This window comes from Juglans microcarpa x Juglans regia, chromosome 3D (assembly GCF_004785595.1).
Source record: "Juglans microcarpa x Juglans regia isolate MS1-56 chromosome 3D, Jm3101_v1.0, whole genome shotgun sequence".
Classification (NCBI taxonomy): domain Eukaryota; kingdom Viridiplantae; phylum Streptophyta; class Magnoliopsida; order Fagales; family Juglandaceae; genus Juglans; species Juglans microcarpa x Juglans regia.
The window spans coordinates 38,058,965-38,079,763 of record NC_054598.1 but is presented as its reverse complement, the minus strand read 5'-3'; the positions used below and the strand labels follow the sequence as shown (position 1 = coordinate 38,079,763).

Here is a 20,799-nt window from a genome sequence, read left to right as displayed (position 1 = left end):
CTCTAAACTCATCTCATCTAATTATTACAATTTTTTTAAAATTTCACACAAAATAAAATAAAAAATTTATTTTTTTCAAATATCAAAACAAAAATAATATTAAAAAAAAAATATTATGACAATATATTATTTAACTTTTTAATTTTAATCTCAACTTATCTCATATGCAAAAACAAACGAGAGATGTCGGGTGCTAGCTCTCTCCTTTAAAAGTCGTGTTTAAATTTAATAAATATATAAACAGATAAAATACCGCTGATATTAAACTAAGCATTTGGGTATAAAAATTGAAAAAGAAAGTAATTTAATTAGTATCGTATATAGTCGCCTGCCTTAATTAAGAACTTGTCAACTTGCAATACGTTTCACTCCCTAATATGAAGGGCTTAGACTTTTTTTTGTAGATTGCATCCGAAGAGATATATATTTGTCACAATTATAATGCACATAAATTATATATATATATATATATTTATAAGTTTAGGATAACGATGGACGTGGTCGTACGTTGTCGTGTTATGGTGAAACATTTAACATGCGTGGGAGTTACGTTCAGCTAGCTGGTTTCAGTAACGTAGACTCGGAGAGGAGAGAATACTAAGGCGGGTTTGGATAAAATTCGTGTTTCGTTTTATTCTATCTTATCATTATAAATTTTTTAAATTTTTATATAAAATATAATAAATAATTTAATAATTTTAAATTTTTAAATAATAATAATATTTAAAAAATAATATTTTAATAATATTTTATTCAACTTTCAATTTTCATTTCAATTCTTTTTTTTTTTATCCAATGGCACCTATCAATTTTTGTTTGAATGGCATGTGGATCAATTAATTCTCGTGATCAAACTCATGTTATCGTAATGCATGCTCAAACTGCACGTGGATGTTTATATAAAATATAAGTATAATAAATTATTTTGCTTTGATCCAACGCAAGAAACGTAGATTTCATGTGATCTTTGCTTCGATATCTTAAACTAATTACTTCAATTTCTGATCTAAGTTAAATAAAAGAGAAATGATTTATACTGTCTTTATTTTTAATGATAGATCTACTTTTTTTATTATAAAAAATAGATAAATGTATACACCTTAAAATTATACCTAATATTACTTTAAACAAAAAAATATAAAACTTTACGCACAACACAGTACTAAAAAGATAAAATAAAAAAAAGTGAATAAGATATATATTAAAATCTAGGCAATTTGCAATATGTTCTTTTATAATGTTAAAATCTAGGCAATTTAATATCAACACTAATTAAATTCTGAATCTAAAATTGTATCTAATATTATTATATTTTATAAAGTTATTTTCACACTATTTAACACTTTGACTCCAAACATAAAGTTATAATTTATAACATCCACTAGTGATCTGACTATTTAACAACACGCCTAAAAGCAACAACTTTAGTGTGCAATAATTTATAACATCCACTATGTTAGTTTTTAATAAATTTTGAGAATTGTTTCGATGAAAAGACTGCAAGAATTATTTCTAAAATATTTACCTAATTAATTACTTTCCAAACATAAATAAAAACAAATCTCAAGACTTTTTCAATCTAATCATATTTTACAAATCTAAAAAAAATATCAATAATTTCATATATATATATATATATTGTTTTTGAAAAAAAGATCTTTGATACAAACAAGGAAGCGAATAAGTGCGTAGGTCCACCTTCCTTGTTTTTTTTAAGGGTGTCTGTAGCGCTGCTACTGAAAGTCAACGGCCTCCCTCGCCCACTACTTTCTGTCTAACATCTGGCTTTTTCCTTAAAAATTTTCTCTTCGCTATCTGATTGACTACGTCACCCACTCCGTGCGCAATGCTATCTTGCGCCCACCATCCCCTTCTATCCCTATGACATGATGTCCTCATTTCCTTCTCTCTCTCTCTCTCTCGTTCCATCACGATTCTATAAATACTCAGAAAATGAAGAAATGGAGAGAGCTCATGATAACAAGCGGAGGACGCTATGAGCCTATCCCTCCTCACCAGCCAATTTAATATTTGACAGGTACTAAATAAACTAAACCCTGGGTGGAACGGTGCGCACGATAAGAATCGCAAAATTCTCGAACCCCACTCCCCCTCTGAGTCAGCCTTTTTGTCAATAGTCAGAATCAGCTTCACTACTTCCCCACAACACCACTAACCCACTTTTTCTTGTTGAATTTCTTCGAGTCATAAGCATTAACTCTCTCTCTCCCTCCCTCTCTCTCTCCCTCTCTCTCTCTCTGAAAGCTCCAAAGCAAAAATGGAGGGTCTTCCTCCTGGTTACCGTCCCAACGTTGGCATTTGCCTCGTCAACTCTGACAACCAAGTAACTTCTGTCCCTTTTTTAGTTTTTCCTTTTTTTGTTAAGGGCGTAGATGGTCAGCTGTTTCTGTAATAAGAAGAGATATTAAAGATCGGCAGTGGATTTTCTTGTAGAAAAAGTAGAATTGAGTGTTGAATTCTTTTCTCTGAGGTTTTTTCAATTTCTTGGTAATGGTTTTTGTCTTTGTTGGACTTACCCTGTATTATTCTTTTCTTGTGGCTTTCTTGAAATCAGGACTCAAATCAAGTTATGATCTTTTCTTATAATTTTTTTAAAACTATAGAATATTTTAGTCTGGTCTCATCTGCAAGACTGCAATTAGAAATTTCGGTCGAACTCTGGCTGGAATTATTGATGTTGGGTGTTTAGGTTGGTTGAGTTTTTTCAGTAGAATTAAACACAACGCTAGAATGATATTTACCTACACGGATTAAATTATGGAGTGGAACAAGTAAAGCTGCAATAAAAAAAACTCAAGATTCATTTCGGAGCTCTGCCTGCATAATCAAATGGACAAAAAATGTCAACTTTTTGAGATTTTCTTGCAGGTATTTGTGGCTTCAAGATTGAATGTTCCAGGTGCATGGCAGATGCCTCAGGTGATACAGCATAGATGCTCTGTTTTGCTTTTATGATACCTCTTAACAAGCTCATGTTTTTATTTATTTAAGAAATTAGATGCACACATCATATGGATTCATAGCCAAATTTTTTAAGGGCACTGATTTGATTCCTTAGGATTTGACCGCATGACTTACGGTATCTAGTAGATGATACTGTGTAGAGTAAATGCATTCCTTATCATTGCGCTCTATTAATAGAACTCTGTTGCCACATGAATTAACTGTGGCCGCTAAGGTAGTGGGGCCAAAGGGTTTGACCTAGTTATTCATATCCCCACCTCTCCATTTGCTATTGTCATCCTACGAGACATTTTCCACACGGTAAAAGACTCTTTACCAATATTTTCCCAAGTGATTTGTTGGTTGGACCATCATTACCTGCTGTCTCTGGGCAGAAAAGTTTGTCATGTTGGGTTCTAAGTCTATTTTGGCCTCAGACAAATCTTGGGTTAACTTGGAGTCAGTGACATCCTTCCTCAAGGATCCATTTGACGGATTTTGGTCTCAACCAACCACTATAGAGTTTGAACTTTCTTTTGCATCGTGCCACAATGTTTTTTTAGATTCCCAATTTTTACCCTACATTTTCCCTTAGTGGCAACATATTGCAGCTGACTTTAATTGGCTATGGGATCTTTCATCTCAGGGAGGCATCGAAGATGGCGAAGAGCCCAAATCTGCAGCCATCAGAGAACTGCGAGAAGAAACTGGAATAGTATCTGCTGAAATTATTGCCGAGGTTGTAGGGGAAAAATGAAGCGCTTCTACTGTTTCAGTTTGCTGTTTGTTTAGTTCTATGCCAGTACGATTATGCCCACGAATTCACTGGACCACCAAAATGTCAAAATTTAGGTCTCCTCATGTTTAAAAAAATAATGTAATAATGACTAAGGTTGCGTTTGGGTAGTGAGATGATCTAAGATATTCTGTGAATAATAGTGAAAAAGTAATGATAGAATATTAAATAGTAGTGAATAGTAGTGAAAAGTAGGTGAAAAGTAGGTGAAAAGTAATAATAAAATAATGACTCAACTACCCAAACTAGCCCTAAGAAAACATAAGATAGAACATGCCAAACTTTGTTTCTGTACCATCACGATTCTTTGAACATTTTTTTAAATCAATTCGATGAAGGTGCTAGAGTTGTATAATTTCACTGCAGGATGAAGCAATCTCAGAATGCTTGAAGCTTATAAGATGTGCTGGTATAATATGTTGCCACTCAGAGTTTATTTTGTAGGGTGGAGTAAAGTAAGGATAGCTTCTTTGTTAATTATGATTCAGAATATGTGCTAGCAGGTTCCAAATTGGTTGACGTATGACTTCCCTCCTGCTGTGAAGGCCAAAGTGAATCGTCTTTGGGGAGGTGAATGGCATGGGCAGGCACAGAAGTGGTGTGTCTTTCTTTCTTCAGACACTCAAATACATCATGAAAGACATGCCTGGTTTTTTAAATATCCATTTGATTTTTGTCCCTCTTCAATTAGCCTTTGTTTTATTTTGGTATCTAAATACCATATTGTTTTGAACTCTGCAACTAGTAATGAGATGCATCTTGAGCTTGATGAATCAATCTCAAGGCCTGGTTTCTTCTAATTCTCATTTTCCACATTATCTTCTGTTCCACGCAATTCTATTAGAGCGTTTTCTTTCTTCCATTGGCCTTTGTTTTGAATCTCAGAAACAACTGAGAGGAAGGAAAATCAAATTGCTTGAAGTAGCAGCTTCACTACTTAAGCACTTAAACAACTTTCTTTCCTCAGTCTTCTTCAGATCCAAACATAGGTTATGCTTTTCCAGGGAAATATATTAATTGTACCAGTTATATATGTGCAAATTGACCAATATGCATTTCTTATATGAGAGGAGAAGTGCCTGTTTGAGCATCCAGCTAAAGGAACTGTTTGTTTATTTATTTTTAGTCATTAACCTATGTTTGGAACCCTTTTCCAAAAAAACTATAAGTGGAAAATAATGCCCCAAGTCTGCAATAGACTACTGATCTTCTTATATGTTCTAAAAATCTAACAGCTTTGCAATAACAGAGATTATATGTATTAGAGAGTAAGAGCTTCACAATAACAGATGAAGAAGTTTTAGGTCAAGGTTTAAACTCGTTTACCAAAAGCTACCTTCCCAGAGGCTGTTTAGAGTGTAAACATCAGCTTCTTGATTAATTTAGTGGAAAGCGCCTCTCAGTTGCTTTAATGATAAATTAGGTCTCATATGGATTTTTTGTTCCTCAATCGTCTAAGATGTTTTCAAGGCTGACATCTATGCTTTTTGCATGCACAGAAAGCAAGTGACACCATGCATACAAGACATAGAATACTTTTGTTTGGTTGCCGTGAAAAATACATTTGGGTTTGTCTAACTTACTGGTACTCTTCATTTGTCAGGCTCCCATCTTAGTGAATTATGCGCACCCACAAATGAAACATTGAACAAATGTATTTTTTTGTCTTTGCCACTTGTATATGAAACATTGAACCCTTCCATCAATCTCTTACAAGTGTTGTAATGTGAGCAATTAAGAACACAGGATTATATGCTACCTTTTACGCTTTAGTGGCTTCCCATTAAAAAAAAAAAAAAAGAAATTTATTCTATATAACTTTTGGGCAATTAAAATTCTTCTCATTTCCCCTTTAGCAATTTTATAACTGTACTATGTGCTGATAGATTTATATGGGTATTTTACCCCATTACTTTGTGCTGCCTGATGATGAATTTGGACACATGACAGGTTCCTTATGAGATCAACAAAAGATGACAGTGAGATCAACCTAGCTAATGGTGAAGCAGAACCCGAATTTGCAGAGTGGAAATGGGCAAGCCCGGAAGAAGTTATTGAGCAGGTGTGCTACAGAAACTCTTTTGAGATAATCTTTCTATCTGTTTCGACTTGGTAACATAAGGGATAAAACTGTTGGCAGGCGGTGGACTACAAAAGGCCAACGTATGAGGAAGTTATGAGCACCTTCAAGCCATACCTTAATGGAAATACAATATCCACAAAATGTAGATCGTCTAAATGGTGAATGTTGTGGGTGTGGATCTTGTGGTTTTGTAGTTCTGTCCATGATCTACTCAATTTACGTGTAAAATTTGGATTCGGTAGAAGTTTTCTCTTTGTAAATGGAAATGCCAGTAAGTACTTAAAATTAAATGGGTGTTTTTGTTTTGTGATAATAAAAGCTGTGTCCAATTAATTTTACTCGTTTGCTTTCATGAAAACATGCATCATTTTGTTCATGTTGGGAGTAGGGACATCAATTGATGTAACTTCACAATTTCAAGTAGAGGACAGAGCTTTCGACACTTGGAAGTGTCAACCCGAATCTCAAACCAGCAAATCAACAGTAGCACATACGTCTGCAATCAACAGCATCATCATCCTCGGCAGCAGGTACCACTTGGTCGAAGCTGAGAGAGGCCTCCCAAACCAAAGCTTGCAGTCACTCGTTGTGGAGGCTTCATTCATTGCACTCAGATAGCCGAGAGAGTAACTAGTGAGTGCTCCTGGCCAGAACAAAGGTGGATGCGGACAAAACATGGTCGATGCCTCCTAAAATCTTAAAGCAAAACACGAGCTGCAGTTCTAACACAGCAACTGCAAGCTTGATAACTCGTATTGATAAAAAGCCCTTAAATTGTGAATGCAATAAAGCATTTTTCGTATTACAATTAACGTATTATATTAAGAGAAATAATAGTTGTAGTTGTGAATGAGTAAATACTGCATAATTATTTTGAAAAAAATAAATAAATATTAGACCCATATGGAAAAAAAAATTAAATAGTAGATCTCATTTTTTTTTTTAAAGCGATTGCATGGTGCTTATATATTTCATGATTGCATATAACATTACTTTTATATCAATCACATTATTTTATAAATTTATTTTTATAAAATAATTTTATTACTAAAATATTTCTCTTATATTAATACTCTGACGTGTCCATATCTATGTAGTCTACCACTAGTAAAACTTCCATCAAATTAATAACGTTTATCAACCATTAGATTGGTTCTTACTTTCCAAGTGATGTTAAGTAGTAAGACTCAATTGAGATCAACTTAATTCAATTTAATTTAAAATTGAGTCTAATATCTAAATATTTAATTCTTAAATTATTAAACTTATCTCAACTCAAAACCTTCTTATACGTGGTATCCACATATTTTTTAACTCAACACATCTTTATACATGAGATTCATAAATTTTTTTTAATTTTTCATAATTAGTACTAAACTCATATTAATATTAAGCGCATATAAACTCATTTTAGATAGATTTCACACAACTTATTTTATCTACTCAACTCAATACTATTAATAAATAACTTAGTTCAGCTCATCATTAAAAGACAGCTAAATGCATAATTAATTAGTCTTTTCCCCTTTTTAGTCTCTCGGATTGGTCGTCATAATTTAGGTCATCATCCCATCCGCTTTTCCTTTGTTTTCCTTAACTTTCAATTCATCCAAACATAAAATGACGGGTGTTACTTTGTTCCTGTTAAATGACATTGGTCACGTTGTAAGAAATTTATTGGGGGTTAATAGTTGAGCATAGAATGATAGAAACGTATGTAATATACGAGGAGTACACCGTTTTTCTCTTGTTGGTGCGGGATCTCTGCCTGATTTAACGGAGGGATCTTCGGTTCCGCACCGCCATCGCGTTTGTCTGCTGACCTGGTACCATCTTATTCGTTGCTTTACGCTATCGGAGAGAAACCATACCCACCGGAGAATTGCCAAACTATTTTCAGATCCGACACACAAAGGGGGGAAAAGAGAGAGACACGCAGACATAAGCGACAAGTGTTGTTGGACTGAGCTGAGGGGAAAGATAGGGTGCGGCGCGTTGCAGATTTAACAATGGAAGGCTTTGTACGATGGTTTCAGAGTCTCTCCACGTCTTCCTCTTGTTCTTCTTCTGCTGTTGTCGACGCCATTGACTGTAACAGCCGTCATGAACGCTCACCAAACGACGCCGTCCAACCATCACCATCACCATCACCATCGTCAACCACCGAACAACACAGGGAAGAGAAACAAATTCAAAAGGAGCTGACGATCACTGTGGATATCAATATCTCGGGCTTGAAGCCGATCAAGGTCCCCCAACGGAAAAACCACAGACTTGCCCCTACGGAACCTCGTAAGGTGAGTCAACCGTCAAGCGCACAATCTCTCTCTCTCTCTCTCTCTTTGCTGTTCTTGCATTGTGGCAAACTGATAAGATAAGGCCCGCATTTTGAGACCTGCTGCTGCAATTAGTTCTGTCCTTTTCTAGACTGAATATCTGATCCAAATTATGCGCTTCGTATCATTTTATTCTTTCTTTATTTTGAAGAAAATAATAATTTACTTCACGGCTATATACATCTGTATTTGACTATATGTAAAAAAATTCGCCTTTCCAAATTGTGATCATTTACGGCTACAGTTCAGTTGACGAGCTCAAAGTTTATTATTAATATACATACGCAGACACACGAGCACGCATATATGTACACACACACGCGTGAATGAGGCGGTGGTCGATTGATTCATATCCGGTCTGTGCTGCTTTGGAGAACACCGAGGGCACTGAGCAATTTCGTGTCCTCGGTCGCTTTGTTGACCAAGAAACAACAAGGTTTTTCTGTATTTGTTTTCTTTTGGTTCATCGTGTTTTATAATTGTTTGTCAATCAATTTCATGCGCCGATCATGGATATGAAACTGTGTTAGCAGCTTTACATGTTATATACGGGTCATTGATATCTTTCTCTCGAATAATATTGGTGTTGAAGTATGTAATTTTCATATGTAATTTTGCGATTCTTGATTATGGAATAAATGAAAAAACATCATTTTGTGTTGCGTGTTATGTGTCTGTTTCTTCTTGTGTTTTTCCCTGTACTTGGCCATGAAGGTGGTTTATTTCGTGCTCTTTGGGGTTTTGATTATTCAAAGTTGTCAATCCAAGGTTGAAGTAAACTAATAATATTTAACACAGATCTCGTTGAGGAAAGTAGCCATTAGTCCTTAAATTTACTTTCAGGTAAGGTGGTCTGGTCAAATCAATATTCATGATCACTTCTTACCGGTGTACATACTTTAGAGTATGTTAAACTTTGCTGCACTGTTGATAACCTATTGATAGTTGTTACCACTCAGGCAAACAAGCCAGCCATATGAAATTTTTTTTAGTATTGATTTAATTTCTTATCTGGAATGTGAAACTGCCTTGTCTTTGTTCAAGTGCTAAATGATTGAGGGAAACAATAAAAAATTTATCCATGTCAAGTTGACAAATCAGGGAGAATGATGTTTGTAGAGCGCGATCCGACATGAATTGATAAATTCATGAGATAGTGGCACTAACATATGGATGGATAACAAGGTTGAGTCAACGTAGTGCAACTCTTCTTTTATGTTCCTTTTTTCTTAGTAATGCAATGTAAATGAATTTTGATTTGGATCATGGCATTAATGTGAGTGCGATTTGATGATGGTGCAACAATAATAAGTAGATTTTCTAAGCACTGAGACAGTTAATCAAGGAAAATTTCCAAATGTCAGTTTTTCTTATATATATAGATATTTATGTATGACCAGGTTTGATTGCCTAATTGGTATCATATCAGCAAATCATTCTTTAAGAATGCAATGTCAATGACAATATTCGCCCGCTCAGATTGTATGGAACGCACAATTATTATCATTATTATCAATCAAAAAGATTAATAGAATCACCCATAAGAAAATAAATGTAGATAGAGTCTGTATGTGGTTCGGGAATGCTTCATTCCTTTTTCTCAACTGTCCTGTTGTTTGTTTGGAATTTGGATGGGGAATGATAGGATATATCCTTAATTCCGTAATACATTTTCTAATGAAAAAATGTGCGAGGACTTTGAAATATCAAAATATTACATCTTTGTTACCATAGAATAATTTGTTGTCCTTTCAGTTTATTGCATAATTTGTTGTCAAATATGCGCTAACAATGACAATCCTTTTTTATTTTTTTGGGGACTTCAATTGTTGTATCTGCTTGCTTTTGAAATGTTGACATTTCTTGTTTTATTTACTCAGACCATGCTTGAAAAAGAGTTCTTCACCGAATACGGTGAGGCAAGTCAATATGAAATTGAGGAAGTAATTGGCAAAGGAAGCTATGGGGTTGTTGCGTCTGCAATTGATACTCACACTGGAGAGAGGGTGGCTATAAAGAAAATTAATGATGTCTTTGAGCATGTTTCTGATGCCACACGCATTCTAAGAGAGGTGAAGCTCCTAAGGCTGCTACATCACCCAGATATTGTAGAAATAAAACATATTATGCTTCCTCCATGTCGAAGAGAATTTCAAGATATTTATGTTGTGTTTGAGTTGATGGAATCTGATCTTCACCAAGTTATAAAGGCAAACGACGATCTTACACCTGAACATTATCAATTTTTCTTATACCAGCTTCTTCGAGCTTTAAAATATATTCACACAGGTTGAACCTCCATTTTTCAATGTCCTATGATAGAATTTCCTTTGGTTTTTACAAATCAGTGCCTCTGATACGTTTTCTTTTATGCTTTTGTTTTCTTTGCAGCAAATGTTTTCCATCGAGATTTAAAGCCAAAAAATATACTTGCCAATGCAGATTGCAAGCTAAAGATATGTGACTTTGGGCTTGCTCGTGCATCATTTAATGATGCCCCATCGGCTATTTTCTGGACTGTATGTGTTTCCCTCGTTAGAAATTGTTAGGTGTCACTTTTTTCAATGTTTTATTAAGCCTATACAAATGACCAACTGTAATTTTTTCTAAGGATTATGTGGCAACCCGATGGTACCGTGCTCCTGAACTCTGCGGTTCATTTTTTTCCAAGGTGAGTATTCCAATCCCTGTGATTTTCAGTTCTAATGATTTCTCCTATGGATATTTAAGTTTTTCAGAGGTACTTCTTTTGTGATTTCTGCTTGGACACGGGGAGACGGTTGTGCTTAAGTCTGTTTAGTGGAAGATACTGCATCTTTACTGATGAATCAATTGAAATTTGTAGAAGCTATCCTGCTTACTATATCAATTTCTAATTTTGGTTCATAAGATCTCGTTTTTGAATTTACATGGTTATATTTTCTCTGGATTACGATTGGTATAGGCTGATCATCTGTGGTGATACATTTTTGCTTTTGTTATCTGATTTCAACTCTCTGTTTTTTGCAGTGGGGGGGGGAGTTTATGTTATTTCTCTTTGACTTGCATGCTTTGTGTAGGATTAAAAATAGAGCCAATCCCTCCCAGATTTTGGTAATGCATTTGATCGTCTTTTACAGTACACCCCTGCTATCGATATATGGAGCATAGGATGTATATTTGCAGAAATGCTCACAGGAAAACCCTTGTTTCCTGGGAAAAATGTGGCACATGAATTGGATCTCATAACAGATTTGCTTGGCACTCCTGCAGCTGAATCCGTTGCTAGGGTTTGTTGTATTTTTTGATCGGTCTCTTTGAGATTATATTTCTCTTAAAACATTGTTAATATTTTTTAAGTGGTTCTTCGAATTTAAATTCACATCTATTTTAAACGTATGCTCTTGAGAGTTCATCAATTAGATTGTTTCTATTACCCGCAGATTCGGAATGAAAAGGCTAGAAGATATTTAAATAGCATGAGGAAAAAGCCACCAACTCCTTTCTCGCAAAAATTCCCCAATGCAGATCCATTGGCTCTTCGTTTACTAGAGCGTTTGCTTGCGTTTGATCCTAAAGATCGCCTGTCAGCTGAAGAGATAAGATTTTAGTAAAACTGATTGTTGTCTTGTCTACTGCAATTTTTAAAAATTATCATATTTAGAATCTGGTTGGACATCATATATTTATTTCCTGATATTGTCACTTGTTTCTTTTTCAGGCATTAGCTGATCCATATTTCAACGGATTGGCGAATGTGGACAATGAACCATCTATGCAACCTATTTCAAAACTTGAGTTTGAGTTTGAAAGGAAGAAATTGACAAAAGATGATGTAAGGGAGCTAATCTATAGAGAGGTATGCCCATGGAGATTATAGGGGCCTCAGTACTACTATTCTTTATATCTTGATTTGCATGTTCTCTTTCCCTTTCCATCTGTTATGGTGTAAATCTCAAACCATGCAGATCTTAGAGTATCATCCACTAATGCTGCAGGAGTACCTACAAGGTGCAGATCAGAGTAGCTTCATGTATCCAAGGTATTAGTGTTATTGTGCTTGTTATTACTACTGCTGCTGCTGCTAATACTACCAATTAGGACTGTTCATCCTGGTTCCTGACCGGGTATACCCGGCCTGGAATCTGGATTTCAAACCTGGCCTGGGTTAGCCGGGTTATAATCTGGGCTGGAACTCGGATGAATCTGGGTTTTGGGTTCTACCCGGTTTTTTCTTTTGAAGGTAATGTTGAAAAGCATAATGTTTTTATTTTATTTTATCTAAAAGTCTATATTTCTGTTAAAAAGCGTAATACTAATGGAACATTGTCCATAATAATAAAAATGTTTCAAAATGGAAAACTAAATTTTATGTAAAAAATAACTAAAGTTATAAACTAATTAACATTTTAACTAAATGCATGCAAAAGAAAATATATACAATATTCATTAGGTAAAATGCGTGCAACACATAATGCGATTTACTACATATTACATTATTTTATATTTATACATTACATTATAAAACACAAAAATTACAAAATTACAATATATGAATTATACAATCAGTAGCATGGTCTTCCATCATCAACTTTTATTCTAGTATTCCAACTCAGTGGCTCTTTGGGGTTAGTTCTCAATGGCAGTCCCATTGAACTGAGATTGGTAATACGAATGTGAATCAAGAGCAAGTGTCTGCACAAGAGAATGCATAATATCAAACTCAATCTATCAACCAAACCATTTAATAAAGCAATTCAAAACCAATTCAGTAAGCCATGATACTCTAAATACCTATTCCTGTGAACAGAAATACATGAAGGGCATATAATGCAAGAAATGGCTTTTACCCACAGACCTGCACATGAAAGGAATCACCACCTAATGCAGGATAGACACAGCATGTTAGGTTCACAATGCATTAAATCTGAGTCACACATCACAAGAAAAATCTACTCTGTATTCAGAATAAACCCATGTACTGGTATCAAACCAAAATTAAACTCTACATATTTGTTCAGTTACGAAATATACTTTCCACAATAACTATGAGGGCTCCACTACTAACCCCAACATATGCAATATTACCTAACCTCCAGGTCAAAATAAATTAAAAAAAAAAGGGTAAAACAAGCAAGTTGAAAAACCAATTCTTTATATGGTATGGAGGAATGCACTGGAATACTTTTACCTTTGGGGACATAAGCAGAGAATCATGGCAGATGATGCTATCTTTAGATGACCATAGGGAGCATTATAATTTATGACATTATCATTAATTAAAATTCTTGAAAGCGATAAGTAGAAATAGGAGTCAGTTCCATGTTATGTCAAAAGAGAGTTATAGCTTATCCTATCTTATCCACAAAGACAGACACAACAATGCAAGTAAAAGAAACAAAGGGCTATGCTCTGCTGTCTAAAGCTATACACATGTTACAGACACGAGGGTGCATAACTGTCAACCATAAACCACACCAATTTCATAACAAAAAAAACAACAATCAGTTTTAACAGCTTCACTACCAGCATACAAAGAAGAGATTTACGCTACAGACACAAGCGTGCATAACTGTCAACCATTCCAAAGAAGAGATTTCTAAACATTTTCTCAACCCATCAAGCAATTTGTCTATACATATATATATATATATATATATGCAGTTACCAACAGGTGATATAAATCCTGCACCGCACCCTGTTCTCTGCATCAAAAGCATAGTCACAGCTGAATGTATCAATTACTTTTACTACATATTGACAATCTTCTCGTAAGTAATATATCTGCAGGAGCAAATGAAAGGGTAAAAAAAAGGAACCTTCTGGGAAAAAACCCTTAAAACTTAAGAATCACCAAATGAGAAAACTGATCGAAGATCCGAATCACAGCATCATCGAGAAGATTTACACTTCTCGTCAGCTGAACAAAGTCCATCATAATCTTTCAAATACTGAGACATTTTAACCCATAAAAATACTACTCAAACATTCTCATCAAAACAAACTCAAAATCAACAAACAGAGAACAAAACAAACAGAGAGAATAAAACATACCCAAGGATGAAGACGACGGCATGAGGATGAAGATGACGCTTTGATCGGCAGAGGAGGCTAGGGTTTCGGCGAGAGAGAGAGAGATAGGGTTTTGGCGTCGGCGTCTTAGAAAAGAAAAAGAAGAGGATGAGGAAATCCGAAAAATCTTTGCTGAAAGGCCGATGGGTTTCGTGGTCACTAGTGGGGAGTGAAGAATGAAAGAGAGACACGATGGCGGCTAGGGTTTCGTGGCTAGGGTTTCGCATGAAAGAGAACTTGGGGGAGTGAAGAATTGAAAATCTGAAGTGAAATTTTTTTATCTAAACCCGGGTACCGGGATTTTAATATGGAATCTGGATTTCATACCCGAATCCGGGCCGGCTATATCCGGTTTTCACAATGCGGGTTCCGGCCCGAGTTTGACCCGGGCTGAAAACCGTAACCGTAACCGGAACCCGGTTATAACCCGGATAACTGGGTTCCGGACCGGGCCGGAAAAAATCCAGCCTGGATGAACAGTCTTACTACCAATCCTAGTTTATTCTGCTAAATTAACTTTATTTCACGACACAACATCATTTTCTTCTGGAGGGAACATCCCCTTTTTACTTGGAGAAATTATTTTGTGCAACGTAATTTGATTTAACTCATGATTAACTATTCATGTTTGATGACTTTTTTTGTCCTTGTTTTTTATTCCTTCTTTCTTAATAAGTTTTATGTAACCCAGTGGAATTGATCGATTCAAGCGACTATTTGCCCATCTTGAGGAACAGTATGGTAAAAGAGAAAGAAGCACTGCACTCCAAAGGAAGCATGCCTCCTTGCCTAGGTTTAGTGTTGGACAAAATATGTTTTATCTGATGGCTATGCAGTTTGTTTTATTTTTTCATCTTTTCCACACTGATGGTTGTTATCCTTTCTATCCACCAGGGAAAGGGTTTCTGTACCCCAAGATGAGACTTCTGACCAAAATGGTAATTGTAAAAAGTGTAATGCAGCTTCAGCTTCTCGTGCAACCATCCAGAGCCCTCCAAGGTCCGAAAGGATTGAGACAATAGAATATACTTACCAAAATGCATTGGCTATGCAGAACGGCTGTAGCAAACCAAGTAATAGTCCCCGCAACCTGTTGAAGAGTGCCAGCATAAGTGCTTCTAAATGTTTGGCTGTAAAAGGAAATAATTGTGAGGTAAGTGTTCTCCGATCAAGTATTAAATGTTCATTTGTTTGCAACTCACACATCATAGAACACTGGCCTTCCCCACATTCGCAAGCTACTCTAAACTGTTTCTCCTTATGAAGAGGGCATATAGAATGGGGTACTATCGTTTGTGTGTATGCACTATCTTGTTGGCACTTTTTGTCGCGTGTAGTCCATTATCGACATGAGAAAAGTTGCTGGCTACGTCCATTGTTTGGGACACAAACATGTAACTCTGCACCTCTGTTGTATCACAGGAAGAAACAATCCTGGAACAAGACGAAGAGGCGGTTGGTTGGTTGTCATAGAAAGTCGGAACAACATTATGCTTGGATTATACTGCTGATATGTGCAATGTTGGGATAGCTTTGTTTTACCTGCTAGGCCCTGATACTAATTGTGCCTTTTTTGCTAGTAGAAGGAAAGTTGCAAGAATTGGATAATTGTATATGACATGGCTTTGATAGTTTTGGCCTGAAACTGAATGAACAGTCCTAAAACTATGCGACGCATCTTGATATTTCTTTTTCCCTCATCTTATGTCGGAAGCTATTAAAATACAATAATCTTTGCCATGCCTTTTAAGTTATTAAGCTTCAACATCTCTGATTTTGCGGAATTCCTTTTCATAAGTTTGTGCAATATTATTTAACATATTAATTTCTCGAGTGTTAGCTCATTAATAACTAACAATGTTTTGGTAGTTTTTGAGGCAGTAACTTCTTAAGGTGGAAAAGTTGCGAGCGTGGGATTATGGGGTTAAACCTCGATCCGTTTGGACTATTTTCCAAAACTTTTCCACACCTTCGTAGCAACCAAATGAAACCTCAATTCCCCCAGGAAACAAACAGACCAAAAGGCCAAGCAAGGAAATGAAATATGAAAACCTATTAGGCGAGTATAGATTCATAGAAGCCTGGACCCTACTACCCATAATTTGCTCATGTGCTATTTGGTAACGCCCTTCCCACGAAAGAAATTTCTTCAACACATAGTTTGCTGTTAATGATATCACAAAATTAGTGTACGTAACGATATGGAAATTCAACTTTTATCACAAAATTACTGAATATTAACCTTCTCAATTATTTTGTAAGCCAGCATGAAAATTCGACCATGACAATGACTGTTAGCGTATTTACTTCTCAATTGGTGTTCTTGCAAAAGTTCACAATTCTTTTCAATTCATCTTATTTAATTATTACAACTTTTTCAAATTTTCACACAAAATAAAATAAACAATTTAACTTTTCCAAATCTTAAATCAAAAATAATATTAAAAAAATATATTCTAATAATATTTTATTCAATTTTTAACTTTTATTTCAATCCATCTCATTTGTGAAAACAAAGGAGATAAGGGCAACTAGTACTTTTTGTTGTCTAACATATCTTCATCAATGCTAAACTTATTTACCAATTGAATTATAGAAATAATATTTACAGTTTTAAGGTGTTTAAATTATGGACACTCCTTTTAAAAAAATAGATAAATCAGGAATCTACATAAAAAAGTTATTTTTTTAATAGAAGATCCTACATTTTTTTTTCTTCAAAATAAGTGTATGGAACTGACATATTCTATAACTATATCTAATATTATTCATAGCCAAAATATGTTTAACTAGCATTGTACAGGACTTTTGAGTGGAATTATACTTTGCATATTCTAATTAGAATAGCTCAAAACTTGGATTGAGAATCTCATTGAAATAATTGCAATGAAAAGAAAAATAATTTTTACAATTTTAAGGTACGTAAAATCTATTATTTAAAATAAAATGAGAGATATGCTGATTTGGATTGAAATAGATTCTCAACTCATCTTATTTTATTATTATAATTTTTACAAATTTCTACTCAAAATATAATAAATAATTTAACTTTTTCGCATTACAAAATAATAATAATATTAAAAAAATATATTTTAATAATATTTTATTTAATTTTTATTTTATCTCATCTCCATCTCGACTCGACGTATATCCAAACCTAACTTAATCCACGCCAAAAAAAAACCTGCCTTTTCACGTAGGCTCTATTTTTTGTCAAAGAGACCGTACAGAGCAGATGCTAAAACTGTATCTAGTATTTTATGAAATTTCCTAAATGGCTTCTGTCCGACTATAGGTGAAACAAAAGCAGCAAATTTTTGAAGATCGAATTATAAGCCTGAATAGTATCATTGCATAGCCTGAACAACATAAACCAAACGTGAAATTGAGGGGAAAAAAAACAACGTATATCCATAAAATCCTTTACATATTTGACTATGCAGCTATGTATATTCTAGCTGAATATAACAGTACAAAATGGCCACTACCATAAACTACAGTCTGGTGCACGCATATGCTGCATGTGCTTTCTTTTACGCTTTATCCTTATCCAACCGAAACTTTTGTTTCCTAGTTGAGTTCTGTTTTTCTTCAGTTGCGTTAATTTCCAATCTGGTATCTGTTTTCTGAAGTTGAGTCAGTTTTGGAATTTAATCCGGTTTGAGTCCGTAAGGCTATAGAAGGAACTGTATTGATATTAAAAAAATTATCTTTGAAGTTGTTTATGAACTTTGTTTGGGAGGCCAAGGTTCTCCGAAAGCTTTATTCACTTGCTCAAGTTTTCCCCTGTTTCAAGATAGGGAAACAGAGGAGACAATCCTCATTTAATCGACATATCTCAGGCACGATATTTGTGTTTACAATCACATATATATCAACCCCCTTCATATGCGTGGTAGCCAATTTTTTAATCAGATCTTGTTGTGATCAAAAGGAAATCATTTCACCATTTAAATCTTACCAAATGGCAGATCTTCCAGTTCCAAAGGGGAATTTCCAACCAGCTTCCAAAAAGTAAACGTTGATTTTTCTTTTTATTTTTAAGCAAAGATATACCATGACTCACCTAAACTTAATTTTTAATGTTATGAACAGATCAAATCCTATTTTTTAATTCGAAACCATTTTTTACTCGGTCCAAGTCTAATTGGGATTGTTTGTTTACAAGCTTCCACGTTTTGGACGGTTTCAATTGATTTTATTGGGGCTTTGTTTTTCAAACAATGATTCTTTTGTTTCTTGTATGAACCGGTGTCATCGATGAAAACCATGTAACTAAGACCAGTACCCTCTCTTAACGGAGATAAAGTCAAAACATATTGCTAAGGTAAGTGCACTGTGCACACTCGAATGCAATCAATGTCCTCTAAGTTCCTCAACTTCCTTCTTCTCTTGGCCTTCTCCCTCTTCCTCCTGGCCTTCCTCAACCACCTCACAGCCTCATCGCCACCCACTTCAACCTCTCTCTTTCCCAATGAAGCCCTCCCCACCAAAACTGGCTACCTCTCGGTCAATCCTGCCGACTCTAGTTCTGCCATGTTTTATGCCTTCTATGAAGCTCAGAACCCCATTTCACCGCTCTCCCAAACACCACTGATCATATGGCTCCAGGGCGGCCCTGGCTGCTCCTCCATGTTTGGCAACTTCTTCGAGCTCGGCCCTTGGCGCGTGACATCTCGCAAAGCCAGGTCTGAAACCTTTGTACTTGAACCCAATCCGGGCTCTTGGAACCGCATATTCGGCCTTCTTTTCCTGGATAATCCGATTGGAAGCGGGTTTAGTATCGCTTCCGCAACCGAAAATATCCCAAGAGATCAACTTTCTGTTGCCAAACATCTTTTTGCTGCGATCACTTCATTTATTGAGTTAGAGCCGTCGTTCAAGTCTCGTCCACTTTACTTTGCTGGAGAGAGCTATGCCGGAAAGTACGTTCCAGCAATTGGGTACTATATCTTGAAGGCGAATGCTAACTTGCCGGTGTCACAGCGGGTGAACTTGGGTGGTGTTGCTATCGGGAACGGCTTGACAGACCCGATGACTCAGGTTGCTACTCATGCTGCGAATGCTTATCATTCTGGTTTGATAAATGAGAGGCAGACAAGTGAGCTGGAGAAAGCGCAGCGGGAAGCGGTCAAACTGACCAAAATGGGGAAGTGGAAAGAGGCAACAGATGCTAGAACCCAGGTCTTGCTTATGTTGCAGAGAATGACAGGGCTGGCGACTTTGCACGACTTTAGCAAGAAGGTTCCTTATGAAACAGAAATGGTTTTTGCCTTTTTGAGGAAAGAAGAGGTGAAGAAGGCTTTGGGAGTGAAGGAGTCAATGGCTTACGATGTATGCAGCGATGATGTGGCGGCTGCTTTGCATGATGATTTCATGAAAAGTGTGAAGTTCATGGTGGAATTTCTGCTGAAGGAGAGCAAGGTTTTATTGTATCAAGGGCAATTCGATATGAGGGATAGTGTGGTTTCAACTGAGGCTTGGGTGAAGACGATGGCGTGGGAGGGGCTCAGTCAGTTTTTGATAGCAGAGAGGAAGGTTTGGAGAGTAAATGAAGGGCTTGCTGGGTATGTGCAAAAATGGGGGAATTTGAGTCATGTTGTGGTTTTAGGAGCCGGACATCTTGTGCCTAGTGACCAGGCATTGAATTCTCAGGCAATGATAGAAGATTGGGTTTTGGAGAGAGGGCTGTTTGGCTATGAAGAGGAAGTATCGTCTTTTTCTTCTCTGTTTGATTAGTCGGATTTGTCATCAGATTCTGGGGTACCCATTTTGTAGCTATGAAGAAGAGGATTGATCATCAGATTTCCGTAGTTCAACGTAAAATTCGTTGATTAGTCTCTTCTTCTTTTGGTAGAAATGGAGGAATTTCAGTTAATGCTTCAAATCATGATCAAAACTGGGATGTTGAGCACGTATCTATATCATCGAATAAATTCCAACACTCCGCATACCAATCGGTGAAATCTGACTTATCAGCAGAATTGCAATCCCAGCCCATGACTTTGTACATGAAATATCCATTAATGCTAGAACCAAATGAATAACATGACTGTCTAAGTTTTTTTCTTTTTTTTTTCACAATCCACTGTCTTCCAGTCGATCTAGACTATGAAGAGTACTGATTGATGTTGATAACATATAGAGACTGACAAATGCATTAAAAAAAAAAAAATACTCTGACTAGCTAGCACAATCTTCATCATCAATTGCCATCGATCAAAATAAAAGACTATCTCGTGGGTTTAATTGTTCATCAAAAACTAAAAATTTTGAACTTTTTTAATGTGATTTTCATAGTAGGAATGCACGTTATCTAGCTGTATTAATGGAACTCCAAAAAGTCAATGACATTATGACAATACCTAAGGTTAGTGATGGAGTCAGCAAGTCCCAACTTCCTCATCAAGCCCTTCTTGGCCATCTTACTCATCTTCTTCCTCCACCACATCAAAGCATTATCAGAAGCCCATCTCGCTACTCTCGGAGACTCCGCTTATCAGATGGCTCCAGGGTGGCCCTGGCTGCACCTCCATGGTTGGCAACTTCTTTGAGCTTGGTCCCTGGCG

At 35.9% G+C, this 20,799-nt stretch overlaps 3 protein-coding genes across 4 annotated transcripts; all 3 read left to right on the top strand.

The window, feature by feature from the left end:
- Positions 1–1,942: 1,942 nt before the first annotated feature.
- On the top strand, positions 1,943–6,181 carry LOC121254381 (nudix hydrolase 25). The gene is made up of 6 exons (XM_041154389.1): positions 1,943–2,344; positions 2,890–2,940; positions 3,611–3,703; positions 4,264–4,358; positions 5,711–5,822; positions 5,901–6,181. Exons 1-6 carry the CDS (start codon positions 2,279–2,281, stop codon positions 6,003–6,005), a joined length of 522 nt encoding a protein of 173 aa, XP_041010323.1. The 5' UTR covers positions 1,943–2,278; the 3' UTR covers positions 6,006–6,181.
- A 1,307-nt stretch (positions 6,182–7,488) lies between these two features.
- Positions 7,489–15,923, top strand: LOC121254379 (mitogen-activated protein kinase 12). Of its 2 annotated transcripts, XM_041154387.1 has the most exons (12): positions 7,999–8,140; positions 8,468–8,615; positions 10,060–10,468; positions 10,571–10,698; positions 10,791–10,850; positions 11,299–11,448; positions 11,602–11,757; positions 11,880–12,017; positions 12,127–12,200; positions 14,922–15,023; positions 15,125–15,383; positions 15,653–15,923. In XM_041154387.1, exons 3-12 carry the CDS (start codon positions 10,063–10,065, stop codon positions 15,701–15,703), a joined length of 1,524 nt encoding a protein of 507 aa, XP_041010321.1. In that variant the 5' UTR covers positions 7,999–8,140; positions 8,468–8,615; positions 10,060–10,062; the 3' UTR covers positions 15,704–15,923. The 2 variants fall into 2 exon arrangements, with proteins under 2 accessions (XP_041010320.1, XP_041010321.1); XM_041154386.1 differs by lacking the exon at positions 8,468–8,615 and having other exon boundaries at positions 7,489–8,140.
- A 2,358-nt stretch (positions 15,924–18,281) lies between these two features.
- LOC121254380 (serine carboxypeptidase-like 50) lies at positions 18,282–20,314 on the top strand. Its single transcript, XM_041154388.1, has one exon. The coding sequence runs from the start codon at positions 18,581–18,583 to the stop codon at positions 19,967–19,969; it is 1,389 nt and encodes a 462-aa protein (XP_041010322.1). The 5' UTR covers positions 18,282–18,580; the 3' UTR covers positions 19,970–20,314.
- Positions 20,315–20,799: the final 485 nt, after the last annotated feature.

Excerpts from the sequence above, each read along its gene's own strand:
- LOC121254381 (XM_041154389.1), top strand. The coding sequence starts at position 2,279 with ATGGAGGGTCTTCCTCCTGGTTACCGTCCCAACGTTGGCATTTGCCTC. Across the intron at positions 2,941-3,610 it reads GTGCATGGCAGATGCCTCAG|GGAGGCATCGAAGATGGCGA; the intron begins GTGATACAGCAT and ends CTTTCATCTCAG. Across the intron at positions 3,704-4,263 it reads CTGCTGAAATTATTGCCGAG|GTTCCAAATTGGTTGACGTA; the intron begins GTTGTAGGGGAA and ends ATGTGCTAGCAG.
- LOC121254380 (XM_041154388.1), top strand. The coding sequence starts at position 18,581 with ATGCAATCAATGTCCTCTAAGTTCCTCAACTTCCTTCTTCTCTTGGCC.
- LOC121254379 (XM_041154386.1), top strand. The coding sequence starts at position 7,853 with ATGGAAGGCTTTGTACGATGGTTTCAGAGTCTCTCCACGTCTTCCTCT. Across the intron at positions 10,851-11,298 it reads GCGGTTCATTTTTTTCCAAG|TACACCCCTGCTATCGATAT; the intron begins GTGAGTATTCCA and ends CGTCTTTTACAG. Across the intron at positions 11,449-11,601 it reads CAGCTGAATCCGTTGCTAGG|ATTCGGAATGAAAAGGCTAG; the intron begins GTTTGTTGTATT and ends TATTACCCGCAG.